The following is a 17,500-nucleotide window of genomic DNA, read 5'->3' as shown; positions in this document are numbered from 1 at the left end:
GAGAGAGAGAGAACAGTGCACCACAAAAGCTACCTCTACCACAACACAAGTCAAGAACACCACAACAATTAACACACGCACACACACACACACACAGACGCACACACAGACGCCACACACACTGCGACATCCTAAGCTGGACATGACTACACACACACACACACAACACACAACACACAACTACAATATACATAAACACTAATGAATGTGTGTGTGTGTGTGTGTGTGTGTGTGTGTGTGTGTACATTAAGTAGCTTAGATTAATTTAGACAGACAGACAGACAGACAGACACAGACATACATACATACATACATACATACAGACAGACAGACAGACAGACACACTTTTCAATCAATCTTTGTGTTAAATTAGATAAAAAACAAAATATTTTCCATTAACAACAATAAATCTTTTCTAACTTGGGGAAAAATAGAAACAGAATAATAATAATAATAATAACAATAACAATAATAATAATAATAATAATAATAATAATAATAATAATAATAATAATCTTTCTTTTCCTAACCTAAGCAAAAATTTTTCTCTTCAATAGTGTGGTAAAAAAATTGGACACACAGATATCAAAGAAGGAAATAAAGGAAAATAAAGAAAGAAATAAAGGAAAATAAAGAAGGAAATAGAGGAAAATGAAGAAGGAAATAAAGGAAAATAAAGAAGGAAACAAGGAGGAAAATCAAGGAAACAAAGAAAGATAAAGGAAAAAAAGAAAATAGTTGGAAATAAAGGAAAATAAAGAAGGAAATAAAGGAAAATAAAGAAGGAAATAGAGGAAAATAAAGAAGGAAACAAAGAGGAAAATGAAGGAAACAAAGAGGAAAATCAAGGAAACAAAGAAAGATAAAGGAAAAAAAGGAGAAAATAGTAAAAAAAAAGCCATTTCTGATTATGCATTTCCCTAGCCACCACCACCACCACCACCACCACCACACTCCTCATAAGTAAGGAAGAAAAAGAAAAAGAAAGAAAAGAAAAAAAAAGGAGACAAGAAAAAGAAAAAAAGAAAGAAAAGAAACAGAAAAAAGAACAGAAAGAGAGAAAAAAATAAAGAAAAACAGAAAAAAGAAAGAAAATAAAAGAAAAAGAATAAGAAAAAAAAACATGAGTAAAAATTCTCAACCTTTGTCTTTGGGTGAAAAAATAAATAAAATAAAATAAATAAATAAATAAAAAAATCCTGTGGTCAGACTTTTGGCACACCCTGTACATCACTAACAATAACAACAACAACAACAATAATAATAATAATAATAATAATAATAATAATAATAATAATAATAATAATAATAATAATGTACAAAAACTCACTAACAAAATAATAAATGATACTATTTTTTTTTGTTTTCGTAAAATTGTGCAAAAAAAATTAACAAATCAGAGTGTGTGTGTGTGTGTGTGTGTGTGTGTTAGTGTACTGTAAACGTGGATAAACACACGCACGAACGAAAACACAGACCATCCAAGCTCTCTCTCTCTCTCTCTCACACACACACACACACACACACACACCTACCTGCGTAAGACAAATAGCATCAACAGAATCCCAGGGCTTATGCTTCCTATTGGCTGGCACAGAGGTGGGGGGAGGTGGGGGGTCCTTGGTGATAGTAGGGGGCGGGCGCGGGTCCCCAATCACACCCCCCCAGGCCCCCACGGTGCTGATGTTGGTGGTGCTTACACTTGTACCAGGAAAAACGGAGGTGAGGGTGGTGTTAATTGTGCTGGGAGTGTTGCCATTACCCACTGCCCCCACCGGGATGGTTGCCGCGCTGCCCAGACTCCCCAGGGTGATGGTGCTTGAGGTGGAGGAGTTGGCCTGGGGTAGTTAGGTTAGGTTAGGTTAGGTTAGGTTGTGGTGTGTTTTTGGTGTGTTTTTGGGTGTTTTTGGGTGTTTTGGTTTGTTTTGGGGTGTTTTGGTGTGTTTTTGGTTGTTTTGGGGTGTTTTGGTGTGTTTTGGGGTGTTTTTGGTGTGTTTTGGTTTGTTTTGGTGTGTTTTGGGTGTTTTGGGGTGTTTTGGGGTGTTTTTGGTGTGTTTTGGGGTGTTTTTGGTGTGTTTTGGTGTGTTTTGGGGTATTTTTGGTGTGTTTTGGTGTGTTTTGGGATGTTTTTGGTGTTTTGGGGTGTTTTTTGGTGTTTTGGTGCAATTATGGTGTGTTTTTGGGGTGTTTTGGGATATTTTGTGGTGTTTTGATGTATTTTTGGGTGCTTTAAGGGGTGTTTTTAGTGGTTTCTGGTGTGTTTTGGGATGTTTTTCAGTGTTTTTGAGTTATTATGGGTATTTTTGGGTGTTTGGGTGATGTGAAAGTGTGTTCAGATACATTTCAACAATAATTTTTTTTGCAAAGTTTATACAAGACAAATATAACACGTGTTTTAAAGAGTTAGGCTGTGTTGTGAGCCAGCAATCCCTCCCACACACACACACACACACACACACACACACACACACACACACACACACACACACACACACTTACAATACTCCCAAGACTGCCACTGGGGAAAGACAACCCTGGTGAATGTACTGGGTTACTGGGGGACGAGGCACCAGTAACCCCTACTCCGGTGGTCTGCTGGGGGGCGGTGGGGGCAGCAACTCCACCCATGCCGCCCCCAACCTGTCCAGCGGATGTCGTGTTCCCTGTGAGGTTCAAGTGCAGACTGACAGCAAAAGTATCTGAAGACGCAGATTTCGACAGATTCCGAGCCACCGAGTACTTGAGGTGACACCGCGACCTGACCTCCTCCGACACTGACACCAGGGCTGCTAGGTACGCCACACTCTCTGGGGTCACCTGTGCGGGGGGAAGAGGAGGGGGTTAGTGTGTGTGTGTGTGTGTGTGTGTGTGTGTGTGTGTGTGTGTGTGTGTGTGTGTGTGTGTGTGTGTGTGTGTGTGTGTGTGTGTGTGTGTAAGGATGGATGGATGGATGGGAGAGAGAGAGAGAGAGAGAGAGAGAGAGAGAGAGAGAGAGAGAGAGAGAGAGAGAGAGAGAGAGAGAGAGAGAGAGAGAGAGTCAATAATTCTACTATTACTACTACTTTTCTTCCTATTATTATTATTACTACTACTACTACTACTACTACTACTGCTACTATTATTTCTGCTGTAACAAAAACTACTACTATTAATACTACCACTACTATTTTCACAACTACTATAACTATTACTGCAACAACCACACTACTACTGTTTTTGTTCCTATTCTAACAACTACTACTACTACTACAACTATAATCTCTCCTTTTACAACCAATACTACTACTACTACTACACCACCACCTGTCATTACAACAACAATTACTACTACCACTACTACTACCAAACCTAACAAAACAACAACAACAACAACAACACCAAAACAAACCTCAAATTTATCTCTCTTGTGAGGCTTGGCAACAATGGACAGCAGTGTTACCAGAACCCGAGAAGTGCGAGAGACAGTGGTAGGTGCTGGGTGACGAAGCCCTTTCAGGAGGTGACCCACGATGGCAAAATGGAAGTTACCTGTGTTGAGAGAGAGAAGAGAGAGAGAGAGAGGTTAGGAAGGTCAGGAAGGAAGGGGGGAGAAGTTAAGGAAGGTCAGGAAGGAAGGGGGAGAAGTTTAGGAAGGTCAGGAAGGTCAGACAGGGGAGAGGAAATTTGGATCATGTTTTGGGGTTAGCTGGGATGGAGAGGAGGTCAAACATGGACAGACAGACAGACAGACATACATGTAGACAGATACACAGAATCACACTCACACACACACCCACACACACTCTTTCTCTCTCTCTCATAAACAAAGACAGAAAGACAGACAGACAGAGATAGCCAGTAACTCAATATTTCTCTCTCTCTCTCACACACACACACACACACACACACACACACACAGTTAATCAACCAAAACATTATAAAACTCAATAAACACACAAAAAAACCCATTCACAGCTTTACATACAACACAAACACACACACACACAAGGGGACCAGGAAGGAAGATGACGAAAAACCGCTAAAAAATATGAAAACAAACGGCTTTTCCCCATTCAACATAACACGAGTGGACTGAATGACTAACTTGGACACCGCAGCTTCCCTTAGTACACAGTAAAGACAGACAAACAAACAGACAGATAGACAGACAGACAGGCAGGCAGACAGACGTACCTTTGAAGCTGAGGCCAACCGAGTGGTCTAGCTGTTTAAAGAACCATTCTAGGGACACTCTTGTTGACATCATGACTTGTTCTATGGTCTGCGAGAGAGAGATTGAGTTAAGTTGCTTTCTCCTCCTCCTCCTCTTCCTCCTCCAGCTGCTGATACTGGAGGAGGAGGAGGAGGAGGAGGTGTGTGTGTTTTTCTTGTTTTTCTCCTCTTCTTTCTTCTCCTGTTTCTTTTTGTCCTCTTCCTCTTCTACTTCTCCTTCTCCTCCTTCCTTCTCTTCTTCTTCTCCTTCTCCTCCTCTTTCTACTTCTTCCTGTTCTATTCCTCTTCTACTTCTCCTCCTTCCTTCCCTTCTCTTCTCCTTCTCTTCCTACTTCTTCCTGTCCTCTTCTTCTTCTTCTTCTTCTCCTCCTCCTTCCCTTCTCTTCTCTTTCCTCTTCTCCTTCCCTCCTCCTCCTCTTCCTACTTCTTCCTGTTCTCTTCCTCTCCTCCTCCTCCTTCCCCTCTTTCCTCCTCCTCCTCTTTCTCCTCCTTCTCCCCTCTTCCTCTTTCTACTTCTTCTTCCTCTCCTCTTCCTCTTCTGCTCTTATTAATTAAGGAAATAAAGGAAAATTAAATAAAAATACAGGAGAGAGAGGAATTGGAAGGAAAATAAATGAAAAAATTAAGGAAAATAAAAGGAAATGAAGAAGAAATAAGAAAACAAAAGAAATAAAGAGGAAAATAAAGAAAATAAAGAAAATCAAAGAAAAATAGAGGAAACAAAGAAGAAAAATATGAAAATAAGGAAAACAGAAAAAAATAAAAAGGAAATAGAGAAAAAAACAATGAAATAGAGAGAAAATCTGAAAAATCAATTAAATAAAGAAGGAAATCAAATAAATAAGAGGAACAGAGAGGAAAACAAATCAAATAAGAGGGAAAAAAGTGAGAAAATTTAAAGAAACACAAAAAAACCTAACACCACCACCACCACCACCACCACCACCACCACCACCCTTACATTCGAGTCAAAGCTGCCCTGGGAGTCAAGTGTGTGCAGGTTTTGTTCAAGCAGTGCCAGGCCGGATGCATACAGGGCCACCTCGTCCAGCTGCAGCACTGACACAGCCACCCAGAACAGTGCCTGGTGGATGGGGGACTCCTGGAGGTGCGGGAGAAAATGAGAAAAAATGCGTCACTGGCTGTTTTTGTGTGTTTTGGGTGTTTTGGGTGTTTGTGTGTGTTTGTGTGTGTTTTGAATATGTTTCAGGTGTTTTTTGTGTGTTTGTGTGTGTTTGTGTGTGTTCTGAATATGTTTTGGATTTTTTTGGGTGTTTTGGAATGTTTTTTTGGGGTATTTTGGGATATTTTTGGGTGTTTTTGGGTGTTTTGAATGTGTTCTGGGAGTTTTAAGTGTTTTGAGTGTGTTTTGGGTGTGTTTTGGGGTGTTTTGAGGTGTTTAGGAGTGTTTTGAGTGTGTTTTGGAATGTTTTGAGTGTGTTTTGAATGTGTTTTGGGGTATTTTGAGTGTATTTTGGTGTTTCGAGTGTGTTTTGAATGTGTTTGGGGTGTTTTTTGAGTATTTTGGGGTGTTTTGAGTGTGTTTTGGGATGTTTCAAGGTATTTTGGGGTGTTTTGACTGTGCTTTCGGGTGTTTCAAGGTGTTTTGAAAGTGTTTTGAATGTGTTTTGGGATGTTTTGAGTGTGTTTTGGGATGTTTCAAGCTATTTAGGGGTGTTTTGAGTGTCCTTTGGGGTGTTTCAAGGTGTTTTGAGTGTGTTTTGAATGTGTTTTGGGGTATCTTGAGTGTGTTTTTGGCATGCTTCCCCTCTCCCTCCTTCTCCCCCTCTCTCTCTCCCTCCCTCTCACCGGTCTGAGCAGGGGCTGGAGTCTGGTGAGGCACATAATGATGGAGTCAATGAGGGTGATGTCAGTGAAGCTCTCCAATGCCTTCACCAGGATCCTCAACAGCTGCTTGATGTCTAGGTCCACAATGCTCTTGCCTGCAGGGACACAGCGCTTGTATACAATGGTACACAAAGGAACACAAAGAAACACCAACAATACAAAGGAACATCAACAAAGTACAGATTTTAATGAGCCTCATATTTTCTTCATTAAATTAACACCAATAACACAAAGGAATATTAACAAAGTACAGATTTTAATGAGCCTCATATTCTCTTCATTAAATTAACACCACACACAAAGGAACATCAACAAAGTACAGATTTTAATGAGCCTCACATTTCCTTCATTAAATTAACCTAACCTAACCTTGCTAAACCAAACTTAATGTAACCTAACCTAACTTAATGTAACCTAACCTAACCAAACCTAACCAAACGCAGCCCAATACACTGACAAACACACCCAAACACAGTCCAATACAGACAAACACACCCCAAACGCCCATAAATACAGGACAACACTCAAACACACCCAAACACACCAATACACCAACAAACACACCAACAAATGCTCACAAACACACCAAAACACCCCCAAACACCCCCAAACACACCAAAACACTCACAAACACACCAAAACACCCCCAAACACACCAAAACACCCCCAAACACACCAACAAACACTCACAAACACACCAAAACACCCCCAAACACACCAAAACACCCCCAAACACACCAACAAATGCTCACAAACACACCAAAACACCCCCAAACACACCAAAACACCCCCAAACACACCAAAACACTCACAAACACACCCCAAACACTCACAAACACACCAAAACACACCCAAACACACCAAAACACCCCCAAACACACCAAAACACCCCCAAACACACCAAAACACCCCCAAACACACCAAAACACCCCCAAACACACCAAAACACCCCCAAACACACCAAAACACCCCCAAACACACCAAAACACCCCCAAACACACCAAAACACCCCCAAACACACCAAAACACCCCCAAACAAACCAAAACACTCACAAACACACCCAAATACACCCCAAGCACATCGATATACTCACTGATACACCCAAACACAATGAGGGCGCGGGGCTGGAGTGCAGGGTTGTACTGGAAGGCAAAATTCTTAGCCAGTCCTGTCCACACCTGTAGCCAATCACATTCCGGTATGTCGCGCATGCAAGCTTCCATCATCTCCAGCAGGGCGTCCGTAATGGTCTCCAAAGAGGTCAGGGATAGCTTCTCTCTGTCGGCCATGTTGTAGGACAGGTTACGGTCTGTTCCGAATCTGTAGGTAGGTTACGTTAGGTTAGGTTTGTTTGTTTGTGTTTTTGTGTGTTTGTTTGTTTAGGTTTGGTCTGTCTGTCTGTGTGTGTGTGTGTGTGATCATATATTTATTTTCATTTCTCTCTCTCTCTCTCTCACTCAGTCTCCTTTCCTTTACAGTCTCTCCTTCTGTCTTCCTTTCACAGTCCCTCCCACTCTGTCAACCTCCCCCTCCCTTCCCCTCCCTTCCCCTACCCCTACTCACCTGAGCCCCCTCTCCCCGGTGTGACGGTAGGATGACCTGAAGGCAGTAACGGCAGCAGACTTGACCTTACTGATCCCAAACAGAAGGTAGAATTTTGGCAGGGAAAATTCGTCGAGAGAGAGCCTTAGTACGCGCTGGGTGTCCTCTGTGGGGGAGAGAGAGAGAGAGAGAGAGAGAGAGAGAGAGAGAGAGAGAGAGAGAGAGAGAGAGAGAGAGAGAGAGAGAGAGAGAGAGAGAGAGAGAGAGAGAGAAACAGGCTTATGAAAATGAAAACCACACACACACACACACACACACACACACACACACATATAAACACAACAACAACCACACACACACACACACACACACACACACACACACACACACACACACACACACAAACACACAAACACAAACACACACACACAAACTCACCCAGAAACGTGGGCTTGGTACAGGTGCAGAGAGAGTGAATAATATTGATCACCAAGCCGTGGGTGGAGGCGCGCATGGAGACCGGACCAGTACAGACCAAGAACGTGATGATGTGGAAGAGGTAGGGCAGGTGCCGAGCGACGTCCAGACAATTATTGAAGGACAGCATGAGGAGGTACCGCGCCAGAATTGCGATGTCGTCCCACATAAGGTGTTGCTCCAGTGTTTGTGTCGGTGAGGTGCAAGTCTTGTCGATGACCTGTAGGGGTAGGGACGGGAGGGGGTGAAGGTGGGTTGTGTGCGGCCTCTTTTGTCGTGAGATGAGCAAGAGGTGAAAATTAAAAGAAGTGTTTTTGTATATTTCTTTCTCTCTCTCTCTCTCTCTCACAAGGTCAGGTCATGTCACACTCACCCTGCACAGCCTGCCGATGACCTTCTTGGCCACAGACGCCACGTTGGCAGAGGCGAGGGCCACAGCTGTGTCGGCCATGATTTCTGCCTGACCCGACCCCAGCCCTCCTGTCACCGATCGCTTAATGAACGAGTCCAGAACCATGTCTATCAACTCAGAGACCTGTGGGGGGTAGGGGAAGAGGGTGATGTGTGTGTGTGTGTGTGTGTGTGTGTGTGTGTGTGTGTGTGTGTGTGTGTGTGTTGAGAAGCATGATTAATTACATATAGAAGCTGTAAAGATAATAATGAAAATAAAAAGATCTATATTCATAACATTTTATAATTTTCCTTCTTAAAAATCTCTAACTTATTCAAACTTCAACTCATTATTCTTTGTCTTGTCCTGATTACTGATCTTGAAGATCTGAAGATTAATTTAGTCACCCTTGTTGTGTCCCCTGTACCACCTGAAGACCTCCACCAGCCCCCTCTTAGTCACCCTTGTTGTGTCCCCTGTACCACTTGAAGACCTCCACCAGCCCCCTCTTAGTCACCCTTGTTGTGTCCCCTGTACCACTTGAAGACCTCCACCAGCCCCCTCTTAGTCACCCTTGTTGTGTCCCCTGTACCACTTGAAGACCTCCACCAGCCCCCTCTTAGTCACCCTTGTTGTGTCCCCTGTACCACTTGAAGACCTCCACCAGCCCCCTCTTAGTCACCCTTGTTGTGTCCCCTGTACCACCTGAAGACCTCCACCAGCCCCCTCTTAGTCACCCCTCTACCTTCCAGCCTCTCTCATCCTCTCCCTATCTCCCTCACCCCTCTCCTTACCTCCCTCAGCCCCCTCCAAGCCCTCACCTGACCAATGTTGCCCCAGATCTTGGCCTGGATGGAGGGGTACATCTCAACCTCTTCAATCGTTAGAGTAATCAGCTTGTCGAGAATCATCGCTACTTTTGCTCTCTTCTTGTCGTCTGGATGACTGCAGAACCTGGCAGAAGGGGCGAGAGGGGGGTGAGAGGCTGTGGCTGGGATGCATACACACGCACACACACACACAACCAGACAATCAGTAAAATAAAAGAGAAAAACTAAAAACACACCACACACACAACCAGACAATCAGTAAAATAAGAGAAAAATTACAAACACACACACACACAACCAGACAATCAGTAAAATAAGAGAAAAATTACAAACACACACACACACAACCAGACAATCAGTAAAATAAGAGAAAAATTACAAACACACACACACACAACCAGACAATCAGTAAAATAAGAGAAAAATTAAAAACACACACACACACAACCAGACAATCAGTAAAATAAAAGAGAAAAACTAAAAACACACACACACAACCAGACAAACAGTAAAATAAGAGAAAAATTAAAAACACACACACACACAACCAGACAATCAGTAAAATAAGAGAAAAATTAAAAACACACACACACACAACCAGACAATCAGTAAAATAAGAGAAAAATTAAAAACACACACACACACACACACACCTGGTCAAGTTGGGCAGCCAGGGGGTCATGTACTCCAGACACAAGTGCTTCAGTTCTATCGATGAGGCACGGAATCCTTGAATACACTCCTCCAGGAACTCCAGGGTAAGGTGCGGCTCATTTACTGCAAGCTTCTCACTCACACTCTTGATAAATATTGTGTTGTTTGAAGGGATGCAGAGGCCTGGTGGTGGTGGTGGTGGTGGTGGTGGTGGTGGTGGGGGAGAAGGAAGAGAGAAAAGATTTAGTTATTTTTTTGTCTCAATGTTGTTTTGGTATAATTGTCAGTATGATCTCTCTCTCTCTCTCTCTCTCTCTCTCTCTCTCTCTCTCTCTCTCTCTCTCTCTCTCTCTCATTTGGTTAGTTTGTGTTGCTATTGTTGTCAGAAATTTTGTTGTTTTGTCTGTCTGTCTATCTATTTATTTATCTATCTATCTATCTGTCTGTCTGTCTGTTTGTCTCATCTCTTTCTATAATTAATTCTCTCTCTCTCTCTCTCTCTCTGTCTCTCTCACTCACCTGACGTCTCCAGCAGCTGTCCTTCTATCTTGAGGTCAAAGGTCGCGGTGAGGGCACACAGCAGGTTGTAGGCAGCTGTCCTTAAGTTAGGGTCAAGGGAGCCGAGGTTGAGAAGGGCCATGTTCAGCAGGGTGCCAGGGACGTCCTTGGGTCTAATCTTCTGGTGTACTGTCACTGAATCCTGCAGGGGAGGGGGCTGTCAGTGGTGGTGGTGGTGAGGGGGGTGTGGGGATGGGGGGAGGGGGGCTGTGGTGTTGCCTTGTGGTTTAAATGCAAGGAAATGTTCACAAATATGGATGGAATTAAATGCTGCGTGAAATTTGGATGGTTGCACGACAGAATGAAACGATTAGATGCAATTAGAGTTTATCTGGATGGTTGGCCAAGAGATGGATGTAGAGGCGGATGGTGGGATGGTAAGCGGATGGTCTCACCGGATGAAAAACTTGGATGGTTGCACGACAGAATGCAGAAAAGATTAGACGCAGGAAAGTTCACATGAAGGGTTGGACGAGAGGTGGAAGGTGGGATGGATGTGTGGATGGTCTCACCGTGGGATGGATGTGCGGATGGTCTCACCGGATGAAAAAGTTGGATGAACGACGAAGATGAGAACACGAGACCTGGGAAAATCTTAACACGGATGGTTGGACACTTGGGATGGACACTCGAATGACCTTAACGGCACAGACTCGGATGGTTGAACAAGATAACAAAAGACTAGAGGCAAGAAAAGTCTGTACGGATGATTGGGTAAGAGATGGACAGAGGAACGGATGGCTGGATGGTCTTACTGGTTGTGAGAGTTCCCATCTGGCCCGGATGTGAATGATGGCCTGAACGATGCTGTCACAGTCGTTATGGATGAACGAAAGAGGCCCAGACTCGTTGGCGATGGTCAGGGTGAACTGGTTGTCGTCTACGAGGCACACCTGAGAGAGAGAGAGAGAGTGAGAAGGTGAGAGAGAGAAAGAGAGAGAGGGAGGGAGAGAGGGAGTAGAAGATTGAGTGAGGATAAACTAGAGAAATTAATTAAAAAGATACACACACACACACACACGTTTGGTTTAGTTAGGTTAGGTAAACATACATACATACATACATACATACATACATACATACACTCACCTCCTCAATTTCTGAAGCATAATACACATCATTTAGCAAAACAGAATGAGAAAGAACCTTCGTCTTCTCTGCCGACGTCACCTGGATGGCTGACGGGCCCACCTGGCGAGAGAGAGAGAGAGAGAGAGAGAGAGAGAGAGAGAGAGAGAGAGAGAGAGAGAGAGAGAGAGAGAGAGAGAGAGAGATTAGGTTATTAGGAACTGTAACCACCTAAACACCATGCCTGTTTCTGTATTTTCCCCAGCCTGTGACTACTACTACTACTACTACTACTACTACTACTACTACTACTACTACTGTCCACCTCCCTAATGCAAGAGTTAACCAGTATTCTCAGTCTTTCACCACTATTCTGTCCACCTCCCTAATGCAAGAGTTAACCAGTATTCTCAGTCTTTCATCCCCTTCACTGGCACACTCCTGAACGCCCTGCCTGCTGCTGTGTTTTCCCCTGCCTGTGACTTGAACTCTTTCAGGAGGGAGGCTGCAGCATGCTTAGCCACTAATTCTGTTACCTTAATGGGCCTCTCTTTCACTGTTACTCTTGTCTAGTCCCCTCTTACAGAAAAACAGGGAGAGAGAGAGAGTGTGCAAGAGAGTTTGGATGATAGATAAAGAGAAAAGCATGTTTGAAACCCCACTTACCTTGATAGCAACTTTTGTGTCCTTGTGGGAGAGTTTGAGGGCATTGTTAAACACCTTGAGGTCCTCGTCAAGGGAGGTGGTGGCGCCTGGCAGCTTCTGTTGGTCAGGTTCTATATAGTCGTTTAGTCTCGCTGGTGCGTCAAGGAATATCAACTTCTTGTGCCCCTGCAGGAGAGAGTAAGGGTTTGTTGTGTGTCGGGTGTTGTGCAGCACTTCCACACATCTCCACTACATTGCAAAGGCTGTAGTTGAAGTGGTGGGTTTTTAAGGGTGTTTTTAGGGTTGTGGTGACAGATTAACAACATTTCTACATTGCAAAGGCTGTAGTTGAAGTGATGTGGGTTTTTCAGGATGTTTTTAGGGTTCTGGTGCCAGATTAATAACATTTCTACATTGCAAAGACTGTAGTTGAAGTGATGTGGGTTTTTAAGGGTGTTTTTAGGGTTGTGGTGACAGATTAACAACATTTCTACATTGCAAAGGCTGTAGTTGAAGTGATGTGGGTTTTTTCAGGATGTTTTTAGGGTTGTGGTGACAGATTAACAACATTTCTACATTATGAACAGGAGAAACACTCTTGACAACCAGGCTAGTCATCTCTGTGGCCTTGAAAAACTGCCGTGCTGAGAGAGAGAGAGAGAGAGAGAGAGAGAGAGAGAGAGAGAGAGAGAGAGAGAGAGAGAGAGAGAGAGAGAGAGAGAGAGAGAGAGAGAGAGAAATTTCTGAATACTGCTCCCATTTCTCTCTCTCTCTCTCTCTCTCTCACACACACACACACACACACACACAACCAGACACTCAGCAGAATAAAACAAAGAGGACAATGAAAGAAAACAAACACAAACACACAAACACACACACACACACACACACACAAACAGGAAGGGCCCCCACACATACCTTGAGGGGCGCCAGGATGCGGTCGTGGTACTTGGTGTACTCCCTCACCCAGGAATTGGCGTTGTAGATGTAAGCAGCATGAATATTTTCGTACGCCACTTCTGGGAGGACCACAAACCACTTCTGCAGAAACTCCGTCCTGTGTGAGTATGGCGTGGATGAGTGTGTGGATGAGAGGCTGCGGGAATGCGTGTGTGAGTGTGAATTGGTGGATGAGTGTGTGTGTGGATGAGAGGCTGAGGGAATGTGTGTGAGTGGATTGGTGGATGAGTGTGTGTGTGTGTTGATGAGAGGCTGCGGGAATGTGTGTGAGTGGATTGGTGGATGAGTGTGTGTGTGTGTGGATGAGAGGCTGAGGGAATGTGTGTGAGTGTGGATTGGTGGATGTGTGTGTGTGTGTGTATGTGTGTTGATGAGAGGCTGCGGGAATGCGTGTGTGAGTGGATTGGTGGATGAGTGTGTGTGTGTGTGTGTGTTGACGGATTACTGCACCACCACCAGTGTACATAATCCAGCAGGTGTAGGGTTAGAGAGGACACACACCTGAATCTGTTGTCGGCACAGGTGTGTGTGAAGTCCACCACAAGTTCGAAGGGCTTCCTGCATATCGGCTTCAGTGTGAGAATAACATGGTAGATCAAAAGGTCTCCATTTGTCTCCCCGATTCTGTGTGCGAGAGAGAGAGAGAGAGAGAGAGAGAGAGGGTTAATGAAGGGAGGGAGGGAGGGAGAGTAAAGGTAGGTGCAGCAGCCTTGACAGGGGTACAGCAGGATGTGGGATGAAGATAAGAGAATGCCACCAATAGGCTGTTAAAATATATCTCTCCACTGCATCCCTTCACAAATTTTTAAAAGATTTCTGTACATTTCCTGTTTTAAGTTCGCTCGTTCTGCTCAATAGGTTAGGTTAGGTTGCGTCAGAGTTGGTCGTATCCCTGGGTAATGTAGAAGACAGGGTTGGGTTAGGTTAGGTTAGGTTAGGCTAGTTGCGGCAGACTTGCTTCTATCTCCAAGTAGTTCGGCTAAAGACATGGTTAGGTTAGGTTTGTAGTAGAAGACAGGGTTAGTGTAGTAGTAGTAGTAGTAGTAGTAGTAGTAGTAGTAGTAGTAGTAGTAGTAGTAGCAGTAGTAGACAAGGTTATGTTAGTAGTAGAAGAAGACAGGCTGGGTTAGACTGGCTAATTTCTTTGTTTCTCCTGGTAATGTAGCAGAAGACAGCGTTGCCAGCCTTGGAGATGCTATAGAGTAGGTCAAGTTAGGTCAGGTTTAGGTTCAGTTAAGTTTGGTTGGGTCAGGGTTACGTTAAGTTAAATTTGGTTGGGTCAGGTTAAGTTAGGTTAGGTTAGGTTAGGTTAAGTTTGGTCAGGTTAAGTTAGGTCAGGTTATGTTTTGCTGGGTGAGGTGAGGTCAGGTGAACTTACTTGTATCTCCTGGCAATGTAATAGAAGACAGGGTTGCCAGCTTTGGATGTGCCAGCCTGGTAGAAGATGTTGAGCGTCTTGATGGACTTAAATTCATCCTTCTCGTGCATGTTGTGTTTGGACATTATCTCCTCAAACTTGGTGCTGGTCATGTCCATGCTGCTCCACCTGTCACGCAGGGAGGGAGAGTGAGAGGGGCAGCCAGGGAGAGGGGGGGAGGCACAGAGGGAGGGTGGGAGGGAAGGAAGGAGGGGGAGAAGACTGAAGAGTGTGAGGGAACCAGAAGGCAAAGGAAGAACAAGGACAAGAACACAAAGGAAGAACAAGGACAAGAACACAAAGGAAGAACAAGGACAAGAACACAAAAGGAAGAACAAGAACACAAAGAACAAGAAGCCAAAGGAAGAACAAGAACACAAACACAAAGGAAGAACAAGAACGAACACAAAAGAACAAGAACACAAAGAAAGAGTGAGAAAAGAACTCAAGAACACAAAGGAAGAGAAAAGAACACAAAGGAAGTGCAAGAAAAGAACTCAAGAACACAAACAAAGAACAAAAAACACTTAAGCACACAAACAAATGAACACAAATGAACACAAACAACACACAAGGCCACTCACTGCGAGTCGATGGGCTTGTGTTCTGGGGGGCCGAGATAAGCCAGGAGGGTAGCCATCTTGTCAAAGGGGCGACGACCAACTGCCTTGTGGTCACGGCTGCTGGAAAGGTACTCACCTGGGGGCAACAAGACGTTAGGTTAGGTTAAGTAAGGTCAGGTCAGGTCAGGTCAGGTTAGGTTAGGTTGGTTTGGGTTGGGGGCTGGGTTAAGTTTGCTAGGTCAGGTCAGGTCAGGTCAGGTTAGGTTAGGTTGGTTTGGGTTGGGGGCTGGGTTAAGTTTGCTAGGTCAGGTCAGGTCAGGTTAGGTTAAGTTGGTTTGGGTTGGGAGCTGGGTTAAGTTTGCTAGGTCAGGTTAGGTCAGGTTGGGATGGGTTAGGTTAAAACAGGATAGGTTGGATTAGGTCAGGCTAGGTTAAGTTAGGTTAGGTTGGGTTGGGTTAGGTCATGTCAAGATCAGGTTGGGATGGGTTAGAATAAGACAGGATGAGTAGGATTAGGTTAGGTTAGGTTAGGTTAGGTTCAGTTACGATAGGTTAGGATGGGTTAAGAAAGGATAGGTATGGTTAGGCTAGGTTCAGATACAATAGGTCAGGTTAGGTTAGGCTAAGACCAGGCAGGAGTTGGCAGAGGGCATCACTTAAGAAGGAAAAACTGTGGTTGGCCTGCCCCACACTGTTAGGTTAGGCTGCGTTGGGCTAACACACACACACACACACACAGTCAGGCTAAGTTTGGCTGCCACACACACACACACACACACACACACAATCAGTCAGGCTAAGTCAGGCTACCACACACACACACACACACACACACACACAGTCAGTTAGGCAAAGCTAGGCAACTACACACACACAAACACACTCACCAAAGCTAGGTAACCACACACACAGACAAACACACTCACCGATCTTCTCCTGGTGGTTCCACAGGAGGCGATGGAGGGCGTGTACATTAGCGTCACTTATGAATGAGATGCTGTGACTAGCCTGCTCCACACTCTCGCAGTCGCTCGCTATCTGGATGAAGAACCGCCGCGCCGCCTCGAAGTGCTGACGGACAAAGTCGTTAAACGGAAACATATGCTGTTCTTTGCTAAATTCCACGTGGTTCGCAATGTTCTGTAGGATCTTGGACATCAGCATCAGGCCACGCTTGATCTGGCCACTAGGCTGCTGCTCCAGGATCCCGGTCTCACAGGGGCTCACTGCAATGTGGGGTGTTAGGTTAGGCTGGCTTGAGTTGGGTTTAGTTAAGGTTGGGCTGGGTTAGTTTGGGCTGAGCTAGGTTGGGCTGGATTTTGATAGGTGTGTGTGAGAGAGAGTTAATTTAGGCTACACAATGAGAGAGAGAGAGAGAGAGAGAGAGAAACATGAAAAACCAATTACGTACACAAACACACACAAACACACACACACACACACACAATTCCACCCCAGCCCCCAACACACACACTCCCAACCCTCTTCGCACCCCCAGCCCCCAACACACTCACCAATAGCAGGGTTGATGAAGCGCAGGAAGATGACCGTTCCAACAGCACCAATGTTGTTCTGGGGAAACTGCGGAAACCTCTTGCTCAACACTTGGTACAGACAGTGACACATGCTTCTTAGCTGCGGCGGAAACCTGAAAGAGGAAGAGGTCAGTGAAGGGGGGGGAGGGAGTCATACGAGGCTGGACTTGAGACAGACAGAGAGAGGGAGAGGAAGACAAGGGTGGGTGCAGGAAGCCATCAGGCCTACACGCGGCAGTCCTTGTATAGAACACTTCCGCAGATGTTGCAGAGAAATTTAAAGGTGAATATTGTAATTCTAATACTTCTGTGGATGTTATAGCTATATTCAACGATAAATATTGTAACAGTAATATATTTAAAGACTGACACTCTCTCTCTCTCTCTCTCTCTCTCTCTCTCTCTCTCTCTCTCTCTCTCTCTCTCTCAGATCAAGCTAGGTAAAGGTTAGGTTTGGTTAAGTTAGGCTATATCAGGTCAGGTCAGGCTAGGTCAGTTATGTTAGGTCAGATCAGGTTAGGTTAGAGGTTAGATTGTGTTAGGTAAGGTCAGGTTAGGTTACATTAGGTCAGATTAGACTAGGCTAGGTTAGGCTATTTCAGGTCAGGTCAGGTCAGGTACGCTAAATCAGGTTATATTAGGTTAAGTCAGGTGAGGTCAGGTTAGGCTAGGCTAGGCTATATCAGGTCAGGTCAGGTCAGGTCAAGCTATATTAGGTTAGATTAGAGATTATATTAGGTTAGGTAAGGTTAAGTCAGGTCAGGTCAAGTTAACCTATATCAGATTAGATTAGGTT

General features: G+C 44.5%; 1 protein-coding gene across 10 annotated transcripts in view; it reads right to left on the bottom strand.

Moving 5' to 3' along the window:
* LOC135096329 (neurofibromin-like) overlaps window positions 1-17,500 on the bottom strand; it is a 54,491-nt gene that overhangs the window by 13,185 nt on the left and 23,806 nt on the right. For 9 of the 10 annotated variants that reach the window (XR_010264686.1, XR_010264687.1, XR_010264688.1 and 6 more), the window contains 22 exons: window positions 16,684-16,817; window positions 16,096-16,395; window positions 15,191-15,305; window positions 14,568-14,735; window positions 13,691-13,813; window positions 13,148-13,286; window positions 12,248-12,412; window positions 11,603-11,704; window positions 11,269-11,406; window positions 10,475-10,655; window positions 9,955-10,138; window positions 9,293-9,425; window positions 8,454-8,615; window positions 8,042-8,300; window positions 7,625-7,769; window positions 7,155-7,381; window positions 6,022-6,155; window positions 5,174-5,314; window positions 4,174-4,261; window positions 3,389-3,528; window positions 2,500-2,817; window positions 1,536-1,838 (listed from right to left, as the gene is read on the bottom strand). Coding sequence is in view for 7 of the 10 variants with exons in the window: in XM_063997749.1 (XP_063853819.1) it covers window positions 1,536-1,838; window positions 2,500-2,817; window positions 3,389-3,528; window positions 4,174-4,261; window positions 5,174-5,314; window positions 6,022-6,155; window positions 7,155-7,381; window positions 7,625-7,769; window positions 8,042-8,300; window positions 8,454-8,615; window positions 9,293-9,425; window positions 9,955-10,138; window positions 10,475-10,655; window positions 11,269-11,406; window positions 11,603-11,704; window positions 12,248-12,412; window positions 13,148-13,286; window positions 13,691-13,813; window positions 14,568-14,735; window positions 15,191-15,305; window positions 16,096-16,395; window positions 16,684-16,817 (3,799 nt within the window). In the remaining 3 variants the exon portion in view is untranslated. The remainder of the gene's footprint in view (window positions 1-1,535; window positions 1,839-2,499; window positions 2,818-3,388; window positions 3,529-4,173; window positions 4,262-5,173; window positions 5,315-6,021; window positions 6,156-7,154; window positions 7,382-7,624; window positions 7,770-8,041; window positions 8,301-8,453; window positions 8,616-9,292; window positions 9,426-9,954; window positions 10,139-10,474; window positions 10,656-11,268; window positions 11,407-11,602; window positions 11,705-12,247; window positions 12,413-13,147; window positions 13,287-13,690; window positions 13,814-14,567; window positions 14,736-15,190; window positions 15,306-16,095; window positions 16,396-16,683; window positions 16,818-17,500) is intronic. The other variant, XM_063997756.1, reaches the window with a different exon arrangement.

The sequence above is a fragment of the Scylla paramamosain genome, unplaced genomic scaffold (genome assembly GCF_035594125.1).
Source record: "Scylla paramamosain isolate STU-SP2022 unplaced genomic scaffold, ASM3559412v1 Contig3, whole genome shotgun sequence".
Lineage (NCBI taxonomy): Eukaryota > Metazoa > Arthropoda > Malacostraca > Decapoda > Portunidae > Scylla > Scylla paramamosain.
This window is presented reverse-complemented; position numbering and strand designations above follow the sequence as displayed.